A 17162-nucleotide genomic window follows, 5' to 3' on the forward strand; every position below is an offset into this window, starting at 1 on the left:
AACACCAAACACCCCCTAAGATTTTCACTCAATAGATTGGGTTTTTTTACACTGAAATAACCCTAAATCTGTTTTTCTTGAGGTTAAAGGTCTCAGTTTTCCTACTTATTGTATTGCTTTTTCAATATAATTCTGCTTAGGAAAGGTCCTAATCGACCCAACATCCATCATTGTTAAAAAATGTTCACCTTCCTGAAAACAAACATCTTTAGACTCCTAATTGGGATTAAAAGCAACCAATCTAACTGCTTCAAGGACCCTTCAAAATACACCCTAAAATACATCTGAATATAATCAAATAATTGGCTGTGGCTCAGCAATTCGTTCTTTTGGGAGACAGGTGCATAGGCTACAGCCCTGCAGATGCACTTCTCCATTTTGGAGTTTCCAGCTTCAAATCTCAAATGGTATTCCCTGAAGTGTTCCACCTCTGCATACTTCTTACATCATTTTTTGAAATGGAAGGTGATGAAGTCAAAAATAAAGTGGGAGAAGGGAAATTAACATCACCATCATAAGCAAACAAGCAAGAATATGTGATCCAATAGATCATTTATTGTCCTCCATTCAGATAAAATCATTCAGGAAATTGATCAGGAATTCCCCGCATTAACATCTAATAAAATTTTGAAAACTTTGATCAGATGGTCCTGTATAGTTAATCATCAGCAATTATGAGACAACCAACAAACAATGAACAAACAGGGATTTATCTAATACGAGATCACATACAACTAACCATCCAATTTCATACTCGTTAAATTTTTATATTAATTTCATATGCATTTCCTCAAAAAATTCTGACATAGGACTCAGGGTTGATGCTATTAACCATTATAATGCTTAGCACACTTCTCATGTGTCTGATCATCCATAAGACTTGATGTGTTAAAAATTATTGCACTAAAGTCCCCTTGCTATATTATTTAAGTCAAACAGTTTGAGCCCTTCCAATTTTTTATGGTGAAAGCTAGTAGGGGTATGCATGAATGCGTCAAGCTAGGGCTAAGCCACAGCTGGCCCATACATTTAGAATAACTAGGCCCACAAATAGCCCATCCATCCAACTGGAGGCCCAACTCACAAACAATCTAAGTTCGAGGATCCTAGTTTATTTCAAGCGATATGTTTACTAATTCCTGTCCATTTTATATAACCATTTCTTCACATTTTATTCTCCAGACATCATTTCTATGCAGGAAATGTGACAGAAAAACAACAAAAAGAATATACTACTAAAATTCAGTGAAACTGAAAAACTACTGGGAGAACCCTATCCAATTTTTAAATAAAGGGTATATACTATACAAACACTTTAATTATCATAAATTGTATTAATTTTTTTTTTAAAAAAAACTACAATTGCCCTCTAAGCCCAAAAGGCAAACCAAGCCTAGGCCAATGAAACACTCTATAACGGGCCAGGCCTGTTGGGCAACAGGGAGAACCCTGTCCAACCCTTAAATAGCAGGCAGCTCAAATTACAAAATGCACTTTAATCAGTACCTTGAGGCAGACTAGAACATCCCTCTTATCTGAAACTGAAGCATCTGATCTAAAACTAATGTGATTTTCCTATAGTATGATAATTATATTTCAATAAAGGAGTCCAAGGATGAAAAAGCCTTCAATATATATATATATATGCACATCAACATGATAGACTTCATGATCCCAGAGAGAATATTCAATTTGTGAGAATGGTAACCACACATATTTCCAATTCTACGCTTCTCAAATCCAAACAGGAGCTCTCATGCCTCACCAGAGCCTTTTGCGGCCTTCACTACCTCATGGACAGCAGAAAAATCAAGATCCCCCAGCCCCATGCTTCTGGCCTTCTTAAATGCCTGCAGATCAAAACAAAGGTGTGCGTGTCAGAGAGAGAGAGAGAGAGAGAGAGAGAGAGATTAAAAGAGTATCACCTCATTTGCTGCTGCAGCAACTGGCATTGAGACAGCATTTTCATCCCCAAGAGCAAGAGCCAGCCTCATATCCTTCTGCTGATGCTTGAGGGGAAATGCAGGGGGATAATTACTTTGGATCATTGAAGGCCCTTTCATCTTGAACATAGGATTAGCTATTGCAGCCAGTTCCTGCCAGAGAGAATCACAAAATAATGAACCATAATTCCTGCAAGGGAGAAAAGGTCGAGTATTCCAAATGTATCATTCTGAATTATATACCAACACATCTAAAAGTGTCTGCTCTTTCAGACCGCTTCTATCAGCCAAACAGAGTCCCTCGGATAATGCATTCATCATGCTGCAGAAGAAAGAAAAAAGTGGAGAGATTCAAAGATTAATATTTGGAGAAAAGAAAAGACTCAGCCAGCTGAAACACTAGTGGAAAGAGAGTTCTAGTTGATCATTTCATATTTAGACGCACAATTTGGATAATGCTTGCAAGGCTAGAAATGCCAATAAATTCAGAAATCATGGACAACAACTAAAGATCAATGTACAGTAAATGATAATATAGAGGGCCACAAAACTAACCGCAGAGCAAAATTTGACAATGAGCTGGCACCAAGGAATTAAGCACCACTAAGATCAAGTGTGCCAGTACGAACACATATTGCACCATACCAAAGCAACAAAAATATTTATATATGTAAATGACTTAATTTATTTAAAAAGTATTTCTTTAATTGAAAAATAGAAAAGGATTTATTGGGTGTCTTACCAACCCAATGTTGGTGCCGGTACTGACCTGGCAAAAGCCATGCTTAAAACCTTGATAGGCAAGTTTAAAAGAATTTCACAAGAACACTAATAACTGATAGGCTCATAGAGGAGTCATGTATGAATGTGAAAAAGTTAAAAGGCATTTGCACTAATAAAAGTCCAAGGGGAATCATTTGTACAGGAAACAAAGTGAACTACCACACTGGACAACATAGGGCTATCAATAGTTGTCATAAGGGCAAAGGTAGATTCCAGTAGAACTCTGCCATTAGAATAGAAATAATCCATTTCTGTGTTTGTTAACCTGGTATCTGACTAAATTTTGCAAGTCTAATCTTCATGAGATGTTCTCCTTGTGAAAACAAGTGAAACAAGAAACTCAAAATGGTTTCCATGAGATACCTGATAATAATTTTTCTTGTTATCTTGGATTTACCATGCTAAAAATGGAGGGGGGGGGGGGGGTGTGGGGGGAGAGGAGAGAGATGTGTTCTCAAAATGGAAGCTGCGGGTAAATGGATGTGATCTGACAGTGCCATGTAACTCACATGCTTCTAGGGTAAAACAAACATATAGGACAATTATCATATTGGGAATTCTATATGGGCAAAAAAGTTTAAGGTGACATTAAGCACAACAAGCAAGTGAAGCAGACGGAGACATGCTGAGGTGGGTCTAACAAGCAGCCATGAGCAACAAACAATATAGTATACTTAAAATGTAATGAATTATCTGACTTTTTTACGGAGGAAATCAAGAACAAAACAAAGACCTATGAATATCTAGATGGAAGCTTTTATGAAAGATCTAGGCTCAATTACATAATTCTTTCTTCACCAGAAGAAATGATTTATAAAGATGATGCCAAATCGTATGGACTTATTGCAAGCAATCTAAAAAAGATAAGTAAATTCTGATAGATATTTTTATGCATTTGAAAACTTGTAAAAATATATTGGCAGTTTCAGAGTTCTTACAGTGGTAGAAGTGTATGCTCTTGTTCACCCATGATCCAACACTACTTATCTCAATCATACTTTGTTTTGTTAATTTTCTTTAAATCACAAATTTCTAATGTTGCAATTCAAATTTCACTATGACACCTTTTAACAGAATACACATTTATGTAATAAGAAAAATACTCATACCTGCCCATGATCATATTGACTACAAGCTTCATTTTTGCTCCATTTCCGACCTGTCCCAAAAAGAATGACTTTTTCCCTAACACATTAAAGGCAGGAATCATTTCTTCATACAATGCCTGCATTCACAACAAAGAAGAAAGAAATAATGAATAAGCTAGTACATTGAAATAGAAGATATGGAGTAAGAAAGGCAGTTCTTAAGCTTTGATTTTTGTGTTTCAGAATGCATAAAATGAATAACGAAGACCCTGAAACAAATGAAAGAGAGATATAAAGTTTTCGCATCTTCTGACCAGTCGAATCATTGTGAATGTAGTGAGAATGTAGTATAATATTTGTTTTAGGAGACAGAGTTTTGTAATAGTTGAAAATATAGAAAAACTTGAAGCCATTCAAATGAAAGAGGGTGTAAAGCAATGAATGCAGACTAGGGAAGGAAAGGAAAATGGGTTTGGAGCAGGGCTGGAGGTTCATCTACTCCAGTAAGATAGCTATTTCAACAAAGGTTCACCATATAGATAACCAGTTTCCAAGCTGCAGGACAGGCACAAAGAATTTTGGTCTCATTTTTTCAAGAGCAACCCTGTTCTCATACTCGAAAAGTTGAAGCAATCTACAAAGAGAGCTTGATCAAAAATGCTTAATTTCATATGACCTCATGACAAAATTGGGCGATGCCCATCCAAAACATAGTGCATCAGTTAAACTGCAAATTCCATGGGTGGTTGAATAAGCAAGGAATTTCACCACATCATATGATCAAACACAACTCTAAGACACTAGTGCATATTTTCCCAAATCACAAAGTCTTTAAACAAAATTCTAATCTGAGCCAAGAGTACAATCAGATCACAAAATAGCTATGCAGCATAAAATATCTTATGTTTCAAACAGCCAAATATATGACAAACTTTAGTTGAAAATTCTAAATTCTAACCTTAAATTCAAGATTAATTGTAATAACAAATTCTTCCCTTTCAACAAGATCCAAAATATTCTAATTTGTTTCCCCATCTCCACATAATTACTATGTGATTACCTCTTCTTTTCTCTCATCACGACCATTAGGTTTTCTATTTGTTATCACTTAACCATCTACCTCTTTCTACACCCTATAATTTCAGTCCTCAATTCAACACACATGGCCTCATCTTTATTCCACCTATCCTTTACCTGCTTTGCTAATTCTCACCAATCTTCCTTAAATTTTGACTTTGTGCACCTGAGATGAAACAACACCTCTTGACATCATCATCATCCGGAGGTTAAAAAAATAAAAAAAATAAAACACTGAAACTACTCCTCACTCTCCATCTCCAAACTTTATCCTCCTCATGACTCAAACCTCTATATGTCTTCTCAAGGTAATAGAGGGGGCAGAGTGCCCACCCTAGCTTTTGTTAAGAAAAATAAAAGGAAGTTACAAAGATTCAAAAATGGAAACTAACAAAAGAAGACACCCAACACCCCAGCCCTTACATCAAGCTCTCCAACTTTCCCACACTCTACCAAACTGCCCATGATCTTTGAAGGGAAAGCCTTACTCTTCTAACTCCAAGAATCTAAGCATGCATCCTTAAGCAGAAACTGCCTCTTGCTCCCATCTTCCCTTCCAGATTTTGTCCTCTAGCCTTTCTCCTTTGACTTCAAGAATCTAAACACATAGCTTTTCCAACAAAAGAGACATATGAATGGTTCATCTTAAGCATGAACTGTATGTACGCATCTTGTGAATGAAAATACATATCTGAACAACTATATCAATATAATATGAAGTGCTACGTTTGAGTGGATATAGCAAATCCAGGTTACAAAAAGCTACCAATCCAGATTGCCCAACCACCCCACCCACTGATATGATGTAAAACGTCTAGCCATGCACCAAAAAAAAATTAATATATACCTCTCATTTGTTAGTGCTGGTATGTTCCAAGATTCTTAGACCAGAAGTTTTCGGCTAGAGGGTCAGAAGGATGAAATTTGGAACAAAAGATAAGAAAAACGAGCTGCTATATTTGAGTTGATATGACATATTCCAAATTTATATTTACCACAACCCATATTGCCCAACCACCAGCACACAGGAATCACCTATCTCAAAAGTGAGTTTACTGCAAATTTCATAACTTCAAATATGCTTGCTCCTTGAGATACAAAAACGAAAGCTGATAAGTCAAATACACGTGCCTTTCCTGAAAGCTTCAGGGACATTTTGATGCTAACTTGGCCTATCATTATTACCTTTTGGGCTCCATACTAGCTTCTGCATCTTCCTTGAGAAGCATTTATCTCATGTCAAAGTATAGAACAAAACATCCTCTCCCACTCCCGTGTGAAGGCGCCAACAATGAAGCTGAGTATCATGTGGCATTCCCCCCATATTTCTCTAAAAGAAATAAGAAGAGAGGGCAGGGACTCGCTGCATTACCTTTTCACCAGCAGCAAGTATAACCAACTGACCATCTTCAGCGGGCTTTTTGCTACCTGAGACTGGAGCTTCAAGAAAATATCCACCCTTCTTTGTAATTGCCTGTCAAAATTAAACTCATAGTTTTTAAAAATATGCTCTGATCGTACTATATTAGCAACTTTATACAGATTAAGTTTGCAAGAAGATGTTTGGAATATCTGATATGGTATTAAATGATCTGGATAATAACATTAAAACATAACCACAGCAGCAGTTCTATGTGATCTGCAGAATGAAAGATCAAAATGCTGATTGAGGTTATCTAAAAATAACAAAGTTTGTCCAACACCTGAAATATTTTATTATGTTGAAATCCATGAGAAAAATTTCTAAGTTGTTCAATGATAATTAATATTTTCTTTGATCATGAGTTTTCAAGAGATTAGAAACCATCATTTATATCATATATCAGGCATGTTATGAATCAAATGTCTCATAGTTATGCTTACAATGAGGCTATTGAATAGAATTACGGTCATCACACTACCAACAACCATCTTGTACAAAGCCTAATATGTGCATGTGATTAGGTCTCTTTCTAGTACAGGCAAAAGATATCACAAAAAAAGCTCCACATTCTTTATTATGGCTGCCAACCATCAAGATAAGGCCACATGAATATTCTATAGTCATCTGACCATTTACAAGTAGTAATTCATTTACATGATCATTCTTAGCCCACGACAACCAGCACAAGCATCAGTTGAGCCTTGGCTCAATCAATCTCTGGGCATGGAAGTGTCGCTTGCATCCTGAAATATATCAAGTTACCTATCAAAGTGAAAAACGCAAAGAGGCTGCTGGTTGCTGAACTAACTAAATTCACAACATGGCTATTTAACCAGCATGACAAGCACCACATACCTCACTTATCTTGGATGAAGTATCAGCATCAACTGTGGACATGTCAATGTAACCTTTTCCACTGCAAATTTGCTCGAGCACACCATCTTTGTCAAACACTACCTGAATAAATTAAGAAATGATTACTAGAGAAAAAGATCTAAAATGCTAAATATGATTGATCATAAGAATTTTGCTAACTGAGAGAGCAGCACTGGGATCAGACAGCATTGCTATTGTATACTTGCACTTATTGATCACAAAAGCTGGAGTTTCTCCAACAGAAGCGCCCTGTTCCACTAGCTCTTTGCACTGCCACAAATTTGAACGCCCAAATCATGATTAGTTGAAGATGTGTTGTTATCACAATAATTCTCAACAATTAAGTGGTATAGCCCACCAAACCAATTTAATGCAGTAATAATAAAGAAATACAATAACCAAAGACAATTTATTAGAAGTCCTAGATAAGACGCTTCTATGCATTATGGTGGTAAAAAGTTACAAAAACAGATACTCACAAGAGTAAAAGTTATCAAAACAAATATGCACAAGGACAGTTACACAGCATGGTGGCATACCAAAATTTTAACAGCAAATTCCCTACAAGCTCATGCCTCATATAAGCATCACAGCTGTGAAATGTTGGTTGCAAGAGCAGAGGTTGAAATTTTGAGTACCAAGAGCAGAGGTAATCTTTGCTCTTCATAAACTATGTCCATTCTAGGTTTAGCATCAGCATATGCTGCAGTATAATAGGTGTATGGTGTAGCAATATCTAAACACAGCTTGAGTCGACTTCTCTTTATTTACTGATTTCAAGGCTCACGACCGATTAAGTCTAAGTTAAGGACCTCATCTCCTTTTATAGGATAAATAGGGATAAGAAGTATTATGTTTTATTTTTTCCAATTTAGTGTCCTGCTTGTTGCTGCCAATCCCCTCGTTGCCTGTTCGCCGGAAACGAGCACCCGCAAAATGAAGTCTGCACTGACTGGAGTTGTCTCCGGCGGGGACCCTCCAATGCTTAAGTCAGAGAAGGAGATGGGCAACAGTCGAATGAGAACGGAGACAAGCTCAACGTATCAAGATTAGCTTACCCAAATTTATTGCCTTACCCCCTTTTTATAGAGTAGATAGTCGTAACTGTCGATATGGTCCCGCATTTAGCGACGTAGAATCATAGGACGGTAATCTCGCAATGGATTATTAGTCACCATGAATTACGCCACGATATTAGTGAAGTAACCATCCGTGACGGTTATGATATATTTGAATGAGTCGGCCGACTGTTCGTCGGGAGTCGGTTGTCGGTTAGTAACTCTGAAATACTGACGGCTGAAGTAGTCCGTTGTCTGTAGAGTCCGAACATCGACCGCTTACCGATCTGGGTCGGTAAAGGGGGTCGGTCGGTTGAAATAGTGTCGGCCTGCTTAGCCGACATATAGTCGGTAGTCGCTTTCAGGGTCGTCCGTTTATTTAGTGGGTCAGAGTCGGATGCCGGTCGGACTGTTCCGGAGATTGGTCGGCAAATGGAGGCCAGTCGGTTTTCTCCAACAGTTGCCCCCCACTTCTGAGTCCAAATGACAGTCATCGCGTGCGTAGCTACGTGGTCGGTCACTTTGGATGAAAGGAGTGGTTATCCATCATGTCGAGTCTCGATTTTGTCGCCACATTCTCCAAATACGGCTGATCATCCCCTTTGTCGTCCTTAAACTGTCGTATCGGCAGAGAGATCTGGTGTCAGGCGTCGTTTGCGGAAGGTGAGCCAGTGCCAGTTGTTATATCGGGAAGGTGAATCGACGTCGCGCGATTCAACTCTGGCTTGTAGATTTCCACCACGTGTCGGGGCGTTATTGGGTCAGAGTTGTTCACGCGGATGGAGGGACGTGGTTCAATCTGGTGCAAGTGCGTCGAACCGTCGGGCCGATGATGGGCTCAGATGTTGCTACGCGTCGTCATCTGGCATGGCTTCGGTCTACCGCTTTTATCCAATCCGTCAGGCATTCCTCTATATAAAGGGGCTCTGTCAGCCAGATACTCATCCCGTATTTTGTCTTTTCTGGAAAGAGACCCTGTTAGAGAGCAGCTTTTGAGCGAAAATCGTCTTTTGTCGCTTTCCTTGGTCCAGATTCCTTGAGTATTTTCGATGAGTGAGGTTGTCATAGGGGGTGGTCGATCGTGGGTTCCGACCGATGACTCCCTGTCGGACTCGGAGGCTTTTTCATTGTGGGATCCGACCGTTGGTCGGTTTTGAAAGTGGCATCGTGCTTCAGGCCGATATCAACTTTTTACTCCTGGTGCCGATGGTAGGGTCGATGACCCATTTCTGTGTATCTCGCGTCCCCATCTCAGCTGCATGATCAAAGTCATTTTCGTCGATGGACGAAAATCTGAAGCCCACCCCTAGCTCCTCTTCCGAGGAGGGTGCGGCCGCTGCCCGGGTTTCATCAAGGATGGTTCGATCGTTGGTCGTACTCTGAAATCTTTTCTAACTCCAGTTTCTGATCGGGCTCCAATCAGGAGGCTACGGTCGTTAACCGCATTCTCCATGTAAAAGTGGATCAGGCTGTGATGTGGTTGGCCAGGCTGCATGATCAGCCAACCGTCTTCACGATCTGACTCGATGCGTAGCTCCCAAGCTGGGAGGCAAAATTTATCAGAGATGCCGATCCAAGACGGACCTGCCAGTTCTTCGATGGAATGAAGATTAGTCGGCGCTTTGGTTTTTCTTTTTGTATGATCGGACTCCGGTCCAATTTTGTAACTTCTCTTTTTGATAATGAAAGTTCTTTTCTGAAATACTTTCCTGTGTCGTCGAATTTGTAGCGTTTGCTTGTTGATCCGTCTCTGAAAGTAGATTGTAGATCCGATATTTCACAAACTTTGAAATCTGCTAGTCGTGTAATTCCCGACGTATTTAGCTAGGATGACGATGGCAAGTCGAATACCTATGGCCCGGACCTTGGTGGGCTTATACGTCGCATTGTATGTAGAATAATCTCTGGATGTAGGTCATTGATCCAACTATTTTGCAGACTTTGTGGAATCTGCTAGTCGAGCGGTGTCCGACGTATTTGGTTAGGATAACGAGGGCAAGTCGAATATCTATCGTCCGGATCTTAATCGAACTCATACGTTGCATTGTCTGATAAACGATGGCAAGCCGAATATCCCTCGTCTGGCCGTGGCCATGTCGGTGTAATTCCAATCCGACCTTGATCGTCTTGACATTTTGCCTTTCTTAGTTGATGCTAAGTCGGCAAATTAGCCAGCTGCTTCAATGGAGAGCTGATTATGGAGACAGCGTGGCTTTTGTAGAGAGGATCTTTGTTGCCGGCGCTGGCCTCCAGTTGAAGTTGAAAGTTCGATTCTTTAGAGGAACCGATATGTCGTCGGTGTCGAGATAGTCGATCCTCTGATTTTTACAGTGAAAGCCAAAGTATATTCGATGTTGAGATCGTCGATCTTCTGACTTTTACAGTGAAAGTCAAAGTATATTCAGTGTCACTTTAAAATCGCAGTCGGAATGTCGGTTTTTACAAGAAGACCGAAATATAGTCGACACCGAAGTAGTTGATTCTCGAGTAGTTGCATTTGGAAAGAAGTTTTATTAGCTAATTGTCGAAACAACAACAGCGTTATAGTGAGGAGTTTGAATTCTTCGAACATCATCTTCCAAGGAAGTTATTACATTATGGAGCTGCAATCGCTTCGTCGACTCCTCGTCGGAAGTTGCCCCCCGGTCCAACCGTCTGGAGATCATATTGATGACTCCGCAGTCGGCTGGTTATTCACAGTTTCCTCAGTCGGCTGGAGTCGTCGATCGACAGGAGGTTGAATCGGTGGATCCCTCCGATATTTTTCGAGGTAGCCTCATCGAATCAGGATCTCTATCTCGTCCTTGAGCTGGATGCATTGTTCGGTATCGTGACCATGATCACGATGGAACCGACAGTACTTCTTCGATTACGGCCCCTCGACGGTGCTCTCATCAGTGGAGGCTATCGTAGGTGTTCTGCTCCTTCGATCTCCATAAGAATCTGCGCATGAGGAGCAAGAGAGGAGTGTAGGAGTCATACCTATCGTAGTTCGACCTCGGACTCCATCGTCGCGGCGAAGTTCGTTCATCGATAGGTGGCTGACTTGATTCAGTCGGAGCTTCTTCTTTCTTCTGTTTTTTCTTCTTCTGATCCTTGCCTTCTATCTGACGTCGGTCAGAAGCTCCTTCGTTCGCACGTATATATTTGTACGCATTCTAAGAGTTCACATACATCCGAGGGAGAATTTTATCTAGTGAGTACGTGAATCAGGACCCCTCAGGCCTCTTTTCATGGACGATATGGCCATGTCTTCATTGAGGTCCCTGACCTCAAGTGTGGCCGCGTTGAATCGGGTCACGAAATCTCGGAGTGTTTCGGTCTCTCCTCGTTTGATCGAAAAGAGATTATCCGAGATTTGCAGCGGTCTTCGACTGGTGCTGAAGTGGGCCACGAATGAGTGCTCTAGCTGTCCGAAGGAATGGATACTTTCCGATGAAGCTCGAAGTACCAGGCCCTGGCAGCTTTCCAAAGTGTTGCCAGGAAGCCGATGCAGAGGAGACGTCGGTTGCCTCCTGAATCATCATGAGAGCCTTGTAGCTCTCGAGATGGTCAACTGGATCGGTGGAACTGTTATAGGGCTCCACATGCGGCATCTTGAATCGAGTCGGGATCGGTTCGTTCAAAATAAGTCGGAAGAGAAGCTGGACGGTATGGAAATTGAAGTCGTTTATCGATTTCTGACCGTCTGTCTGAAGCTAGGCGAGTCGGCGGTCGATTTTCTCAAACTTACGTTCGTAGTCTTCAAGCCGCCGGTGGTGGGAGACTCCGAAGGTTGATCCTCCCGACGAATTAGAGATAGACGGTGTTCGCGGTCGCTTCCCCTTCCTTGTTCGATCTAACTGAGAAGGAGAGGGGCCCGTGAATGGGGGTGGTGCGTCAAGATTGTCGTGAGTGCCGCTGCTCATCCGTTAGAGAGCCGAGATTGCAGCTCTGGTGGAGGAGACGAGATCGTCACGAATGACGCGGCTATGCTTGGAAGGTGCTGAATGCACCGTCGGTTGCTCCGTCGGCGGTTGTGGTGGCTGGGTTTCTGTTGTTGGAGGCTTTTGACTGCCTCCCGAGGAGTTCATTTGTTGCACTGTCCAGCAATCTAAGCGTCTGTGGTAACCACGGAGCGTGGAGAACTGGGCTCTGCTATCGGAGGCAGGGGAGGGGCCTCTTCCGATGGGAAGAGTGTCTCGTCGAGCCGGTCGCCGTTGATCGTTGAGCTCTGTTCTCGTCATTGCGGATTTCCTTCTTGTCGCTGTTTTCTCTCCTTCCTGATGTGCCAATCTGTTGCTGCCAATCTCTCGTGCCTGTTCATCAAGAACGAGCACCTGTAAAATGAAGTCCGCACTGATCGGAGTTGTCTTCGACGGAGACCCTCCGATGCTTAAGTCAAAAGAGACTGGGCAACAATCGAATGAAAAGAGACAGAGCTCAGCATATCAAGATTAGCTTACCAAAATTTGTTGCCTTACCCCCTTTTTATAGAGTAGATATCGTAACTGCCAGATATGGTCCCGCATGTAGGAGTAGAATCATAGGACGATAATCTCGCAATGGATTATTAGTCCCCATGGATTACGCCGCGATATCAGTGGAGTAACCGTCCGTGATGGTTATGATATATTTGAATGAGTCAGCCGACTGTTGTCGGGAGTCGATTGTCGGTTAGTAACTCTGAAATACCGACGGCTGAATAGTCCGTTGTCTGTAGAGTCCGAACATCGACCGCTTACCATCTGGATCGGTAAAGGAGGTTCGGTCGGTCGGTTGAAAGTAGTGTCGGCCTGCTCAACCGATATATAGTCGTAGTCCTTTCAGGGTGTCCGTTTATTTGGTGGGTCAAAGTCGGGTGTCAGTCAGACTGTTCCGGAGATTGGTCGGCAAATGGAGGCCAGTCGGTTTTCCCCAACACTACTATTCATATATCACTACATATATCCAAAGTAGGTGCAGCATCTCAATATAGAATCCAGCTATTATGTGCTATATTGTCTGGTCTTAGTGATTATGATGCCAATAACCATAACTCAGTCCACTATCTTGATTTTTGGACCAAGCAAAATCACAATGACTCAGACTACTTCCAGATCTCTTACGTTTGATCCAAAAAATGATGCCCAGATGCTCCACATCAGTCTATGGATGTTTATTATAAGACTATGCCTTAATGCCGCTAAATTATCCTTGAGCAAATCCTTAGGCCCTAAGTAAAGTCCTCAAGCCATCCATTTTCAAAATGTGTAAAACCTTGGCAACAACCCAAGACCTCACCAAAAAGTCTAGTTGGAAGACATTATTTAGGTTCATTAGTCTGTACATGCACCCAAGATTTACCCAGTGCATAATAATGTGGGATTAAGCACACACCCAAACATACTCCTTCCGTTTAAACATTGCGTGCTACTAGGCTAAGGATCCAGATCCAATTAAATCTAATCACAAATATTATGATTGACCCATGGTCAGAGCCAGGCACAAAAGGACCATGTTATAGTGTCCCCTAGTCACACATGGGTCATGGATGAGATTCTAAATCATATTAGAGCAGACGGGCCCATGACCTGTGTGGATATTGGACACTACCACCAAGGCCCATTTAGGACTGACAATGGGTTGATCATGGCATTTATGATCGGAATTAACTAGATTTGAACCCTTAGCCTCGCGAGAAAGCTAGAACATAAATAGGGGAAGGATCTGAGGGCCCATGTAGGCATTGCTTAGTCATAAATAACAAGCATTAACAGTTTTGTGTCATGATGGAAACCCATGATGTTTCCAGTCTATCCATAATTGCAAGTCCCAAATCTGTGTAAATATATCAGCTAGGAATAACTCTCTATGCATCCTTGTCCACCATTCAAGAGTGAAATGGCCCATGAATTAAAGAATGACTCCAAAGCAACATCGCATGAGAAAACAAAGGAGAACTTAACTCTACATATTTGTTTCTATCATAGTGAAAGATGTTTATTTCCTGAACTATTCTATTAGTAATGGATATGTTTCATCCATATTGAAGGATCTTTCTTTGGACAAAATTTAGAGTGCCTATGTAGCATTGATTGAAAATGTTCTTTGCCTTTCACACACACACACACACACACACAGATTTAATGAAATCTATCAACCAAAAGCCAGTTTTGACTCTCTTCAGAATAAATAATCATGGCAATCTAAATGATCAATTGTTTTTCTGCATGACCACATCAACCAATCAAAAGGGCAAAAAACCATTCTAAGAGATCCATCAAATTTTGTACACAAATCTCAAATATTATTTTTAAATGAAGAAGGCAAAGATATCTATCTTCTAGGCAACTTATGCATGCAGCAGCAAGCAACAATCCAAGGTCCCCCAAGACATGGAAAATGTCCTGACAAAGAGGGAACAAGAAGATAAGAATATATTCATTTTTAAATGGGAAACTATAGCCCAATGATCAAATATTAACACAAGGGTTGGAAGAGTGGATCTATAGGAGACATGCTTGAATTGGGGAGGACTTAAACACACTATCATTGCATTAAGATCCACTAGCAATGAATATTAAGAAAAACAATTTATAGAGATGGTCACATATAAAATAAAGGTAAGACCTCCGGACCACCCAACATAAACAAAAGATGTGCACATGCCACCCAACATAAACAAAAGATGTGCACATTCCTGTGTTACCTAAACACTCATTCACCTCCAAAAATTTGTTTTGGATACATACCTGAATCAGATAAGTGTTACACATATGGAGACTTACAAAGTTCTTCTATTGCAGCTTTAAGAGATTGGTGGACAGTTGGGCTCTCGCAACAATGACTTTGACCCTCCATTTTGAAGTTTGAAGTGAGCATTTGTTATTTTTAACAATCAGTCAAGAATAGAAGTGTTGAAATATCTTTGCATAATGCTACTTTCTTATATTTTTAAATTAGTTGGGAAGTTTGGATGAGAAACATGCACATTTTTAAGACCATAACAAACAATATATTTTTAATATTTTCATTTTAATATTTATAAAATATTTAAAGGAATAAAATATATAATAATGCTAAAACTTATATCTTATCCTACATGTTCCCGTATCTCCCTTTTTTCCCTCTCGTCAGTTGGATACACATCTGAATGTGATTCTCTTTTGCATGTCAAATTTTCCATGCAACCACATTCTCTTCCATAAAAAGGTTTGACAAATAAAATAAATCTAAAAGAAAACAAGACACGACTGGCACAAACAAGATACATGTGCAGACAAATCAGATGCTCCAAGCCTGTCTGTCCTGGGCAAATATCACATGTGTTTCTTGAACACTTGACATGCACATCAAGCATCTATTGTCTGGTAGTTTTAAGTAACCACTTGGACACAAAAGCTTAAGCTAGTAGAGTATGAGTCAACAATGTATATGGCTTAACAAGAAGAATTCAACCTGAGAACCTGTCAAAATTTTGACATGGGGACTCATATACCTTATAGTTTCTTGGTTAAATGTTTTTCTTTATATATATATAACAGAAAGTTAGTTCAAAAAATTGTTTCATAACTGTATGAACTTCACAAAAACCTCGTTAAAAATTACATCAGCAAACTTTTATTTGGAAATACTAAAAGTAGACATGTAACAGTGATGACCTCACAATTTGATGATCTGGAATGCGATCAAATGTCTCAAAAGCATCCAAGGTTCAACATATCCTGAAATCCAGGCACTTGAGAGTAATAGTGCCTTGAAGTCATTCTTTTAACCCATTAATACATGCTGATTGGGTCGGATTATCAGGCAAAAGAATCATACTCCGTCAAATATCTGACCTCTTTTTGGAAAGAAGATAAGGAAAATCCACTGTCATAGGCAGCTATTTTAAACTCCACATGTCATCCCACCTATCCAGATGTTCTTCCATATAGGTTTTTCTTTTCTTTTTGAGTGAACAATAGGCACTGAGTGTTTAATGATATTTATTAAGACATTCCATATAGATTTTTGTGAAAATTTAAAATCTAAGACTCAGACCACATCTTAAACATCTACTAGTGATTGTTGAACAACCGACAGATTTGCTCAAATTAACAAACAAACAACCAACAAATCTAATAATCCATAGCAACACTTACAATTAATTTCATATATTCATGCAAAATCAATCAAATCATTATCTTGTTTAAATCCAACACTAGAATCCAAAAAAAGAAAACATTATATACAAATCAAGGTCCAGAAAGAAAGAGAGCGAGAGAGACCTTGGAGAGCGTCCGGTTCCAAACGGTGACACCGAATCCATTTCGAAGAAGGTTAAGAGCCATTGCTTTCCCCATGATGCCCAGCCCTAAGAAACCCACCTCCATCTCTCTCTCTCTCTCTCTGCCCTTTCTGCTCTCCTTTCTTGTATGCACTCGATATCTGGCCTCCAAGAACGAAAGTGGCCGTCTTGTTTATTTCTTTATTTTTCTAATAATATATGTCAAGAAATAGACCTTTTTTTTTTTTAATGGAAGCTGGAGAGAATATTTTATGCGTTTTTTGCCGGATTCTCCATCATCCAGTTAATGTCTGCCACGTCATCCATTTTGTGTCTCACGCCTTTGTCTCGGTCCCAATAGTGCATCCAGCCAACTAGTGTCTTACACGTGCCCCCTGCCGTCCATCCTGCTCCAAGAAGCCGGCCGGCGTTAGCTATGCATATTATAATAGGGGACAGCCGTATGCAGCGACTAGAAAATCTACGCATGTTTTTCAAAAATGGGATGACTTGGCTTGGACCACATCTGCCTATCAGAAAGTATTGAGTCCAAATGTCAGCTTTTGAGTCTGGACCGAATTCCTGAACATGACCATGAATCAGAGTTTGACAAGAGAAGAGGAGCAACAATTTTAGATAAGTCCAAAATTATGAGCCTTGGCCATCATGGAAGGTTAAAAATTA

At 40.2% G+C, this 17162-nt stretch overlaps 1 protein-coding gene across 1 annotated transcript; it reads right to left on the minus strand.

The window, feature by feature from the left end:
* Positions 1–1616: 1616 nt before the first annotated feature.
* Positions 1617–16688, minus strand: LOC105051539 (glyoxylate/succinic semialdehyde reductase 1). Its single transcript, XM_073243485.1, has 8 exons — positions 16480–16688; positions 7350–7460; positions 7170–7271; positions 6264–6365; positions 3836–3951; positions 2187–2265; positions 1926–2096; positions 1617–1850 (listed from the first exon to the last, which is right to left on the minus strand). Exons 1-8 carry the CDS (start codon positions 16582–16584, stop codon positions 1755–1757), a joined length of 882 nt encoding a protein of 293 aa, XP_073099586.1. The 5' UTR covers positions 16585–16688; the 3' UTR covers positions 1617–1754.
* Positions 16689–17162: the final 474 nt, after the last annotated feature.

Source organism: Elaeis guineensis, chromosome 9 (assembly GCF_000442705.2).
Source record: "Elaeis guineensis isolate ETL-2024a chromosome 9, EG11, whole genome shotgun sequence".
Lineage (NCBI taxonomy): Eukaryota > Viridiplantae > Streptophyta > Magnoliopsida > Arecales > Arecaceae > Elaeis > Elaeis guineensis.

Excerpts from the sequence above, each read along its gene's own strand:
- LOC105051539 (XM_073243485.1), bottom strand. The coding sequence starts at position 16,584 with ATGGAGGTGGGTTTCTTAGGGCTGGGCATCATGGGGAAAGCAATGGCT. Across the intron at positions 7,461-16,479 it reads GGAACCGGACGCTCTCCAAG|TGCAAAGAGCTAGTGGAACA; the intron begins GTCTCTCTCGCT and ends AATTTGTGGCAG. Across the intron at positions 2,097-2,186 it reads AGACACTTTTAGATGTGTTG|GAACTGGCTGCAATAGCTAA; the intron begins GTATATAATTCA and ends TCTCTCTGGCAG.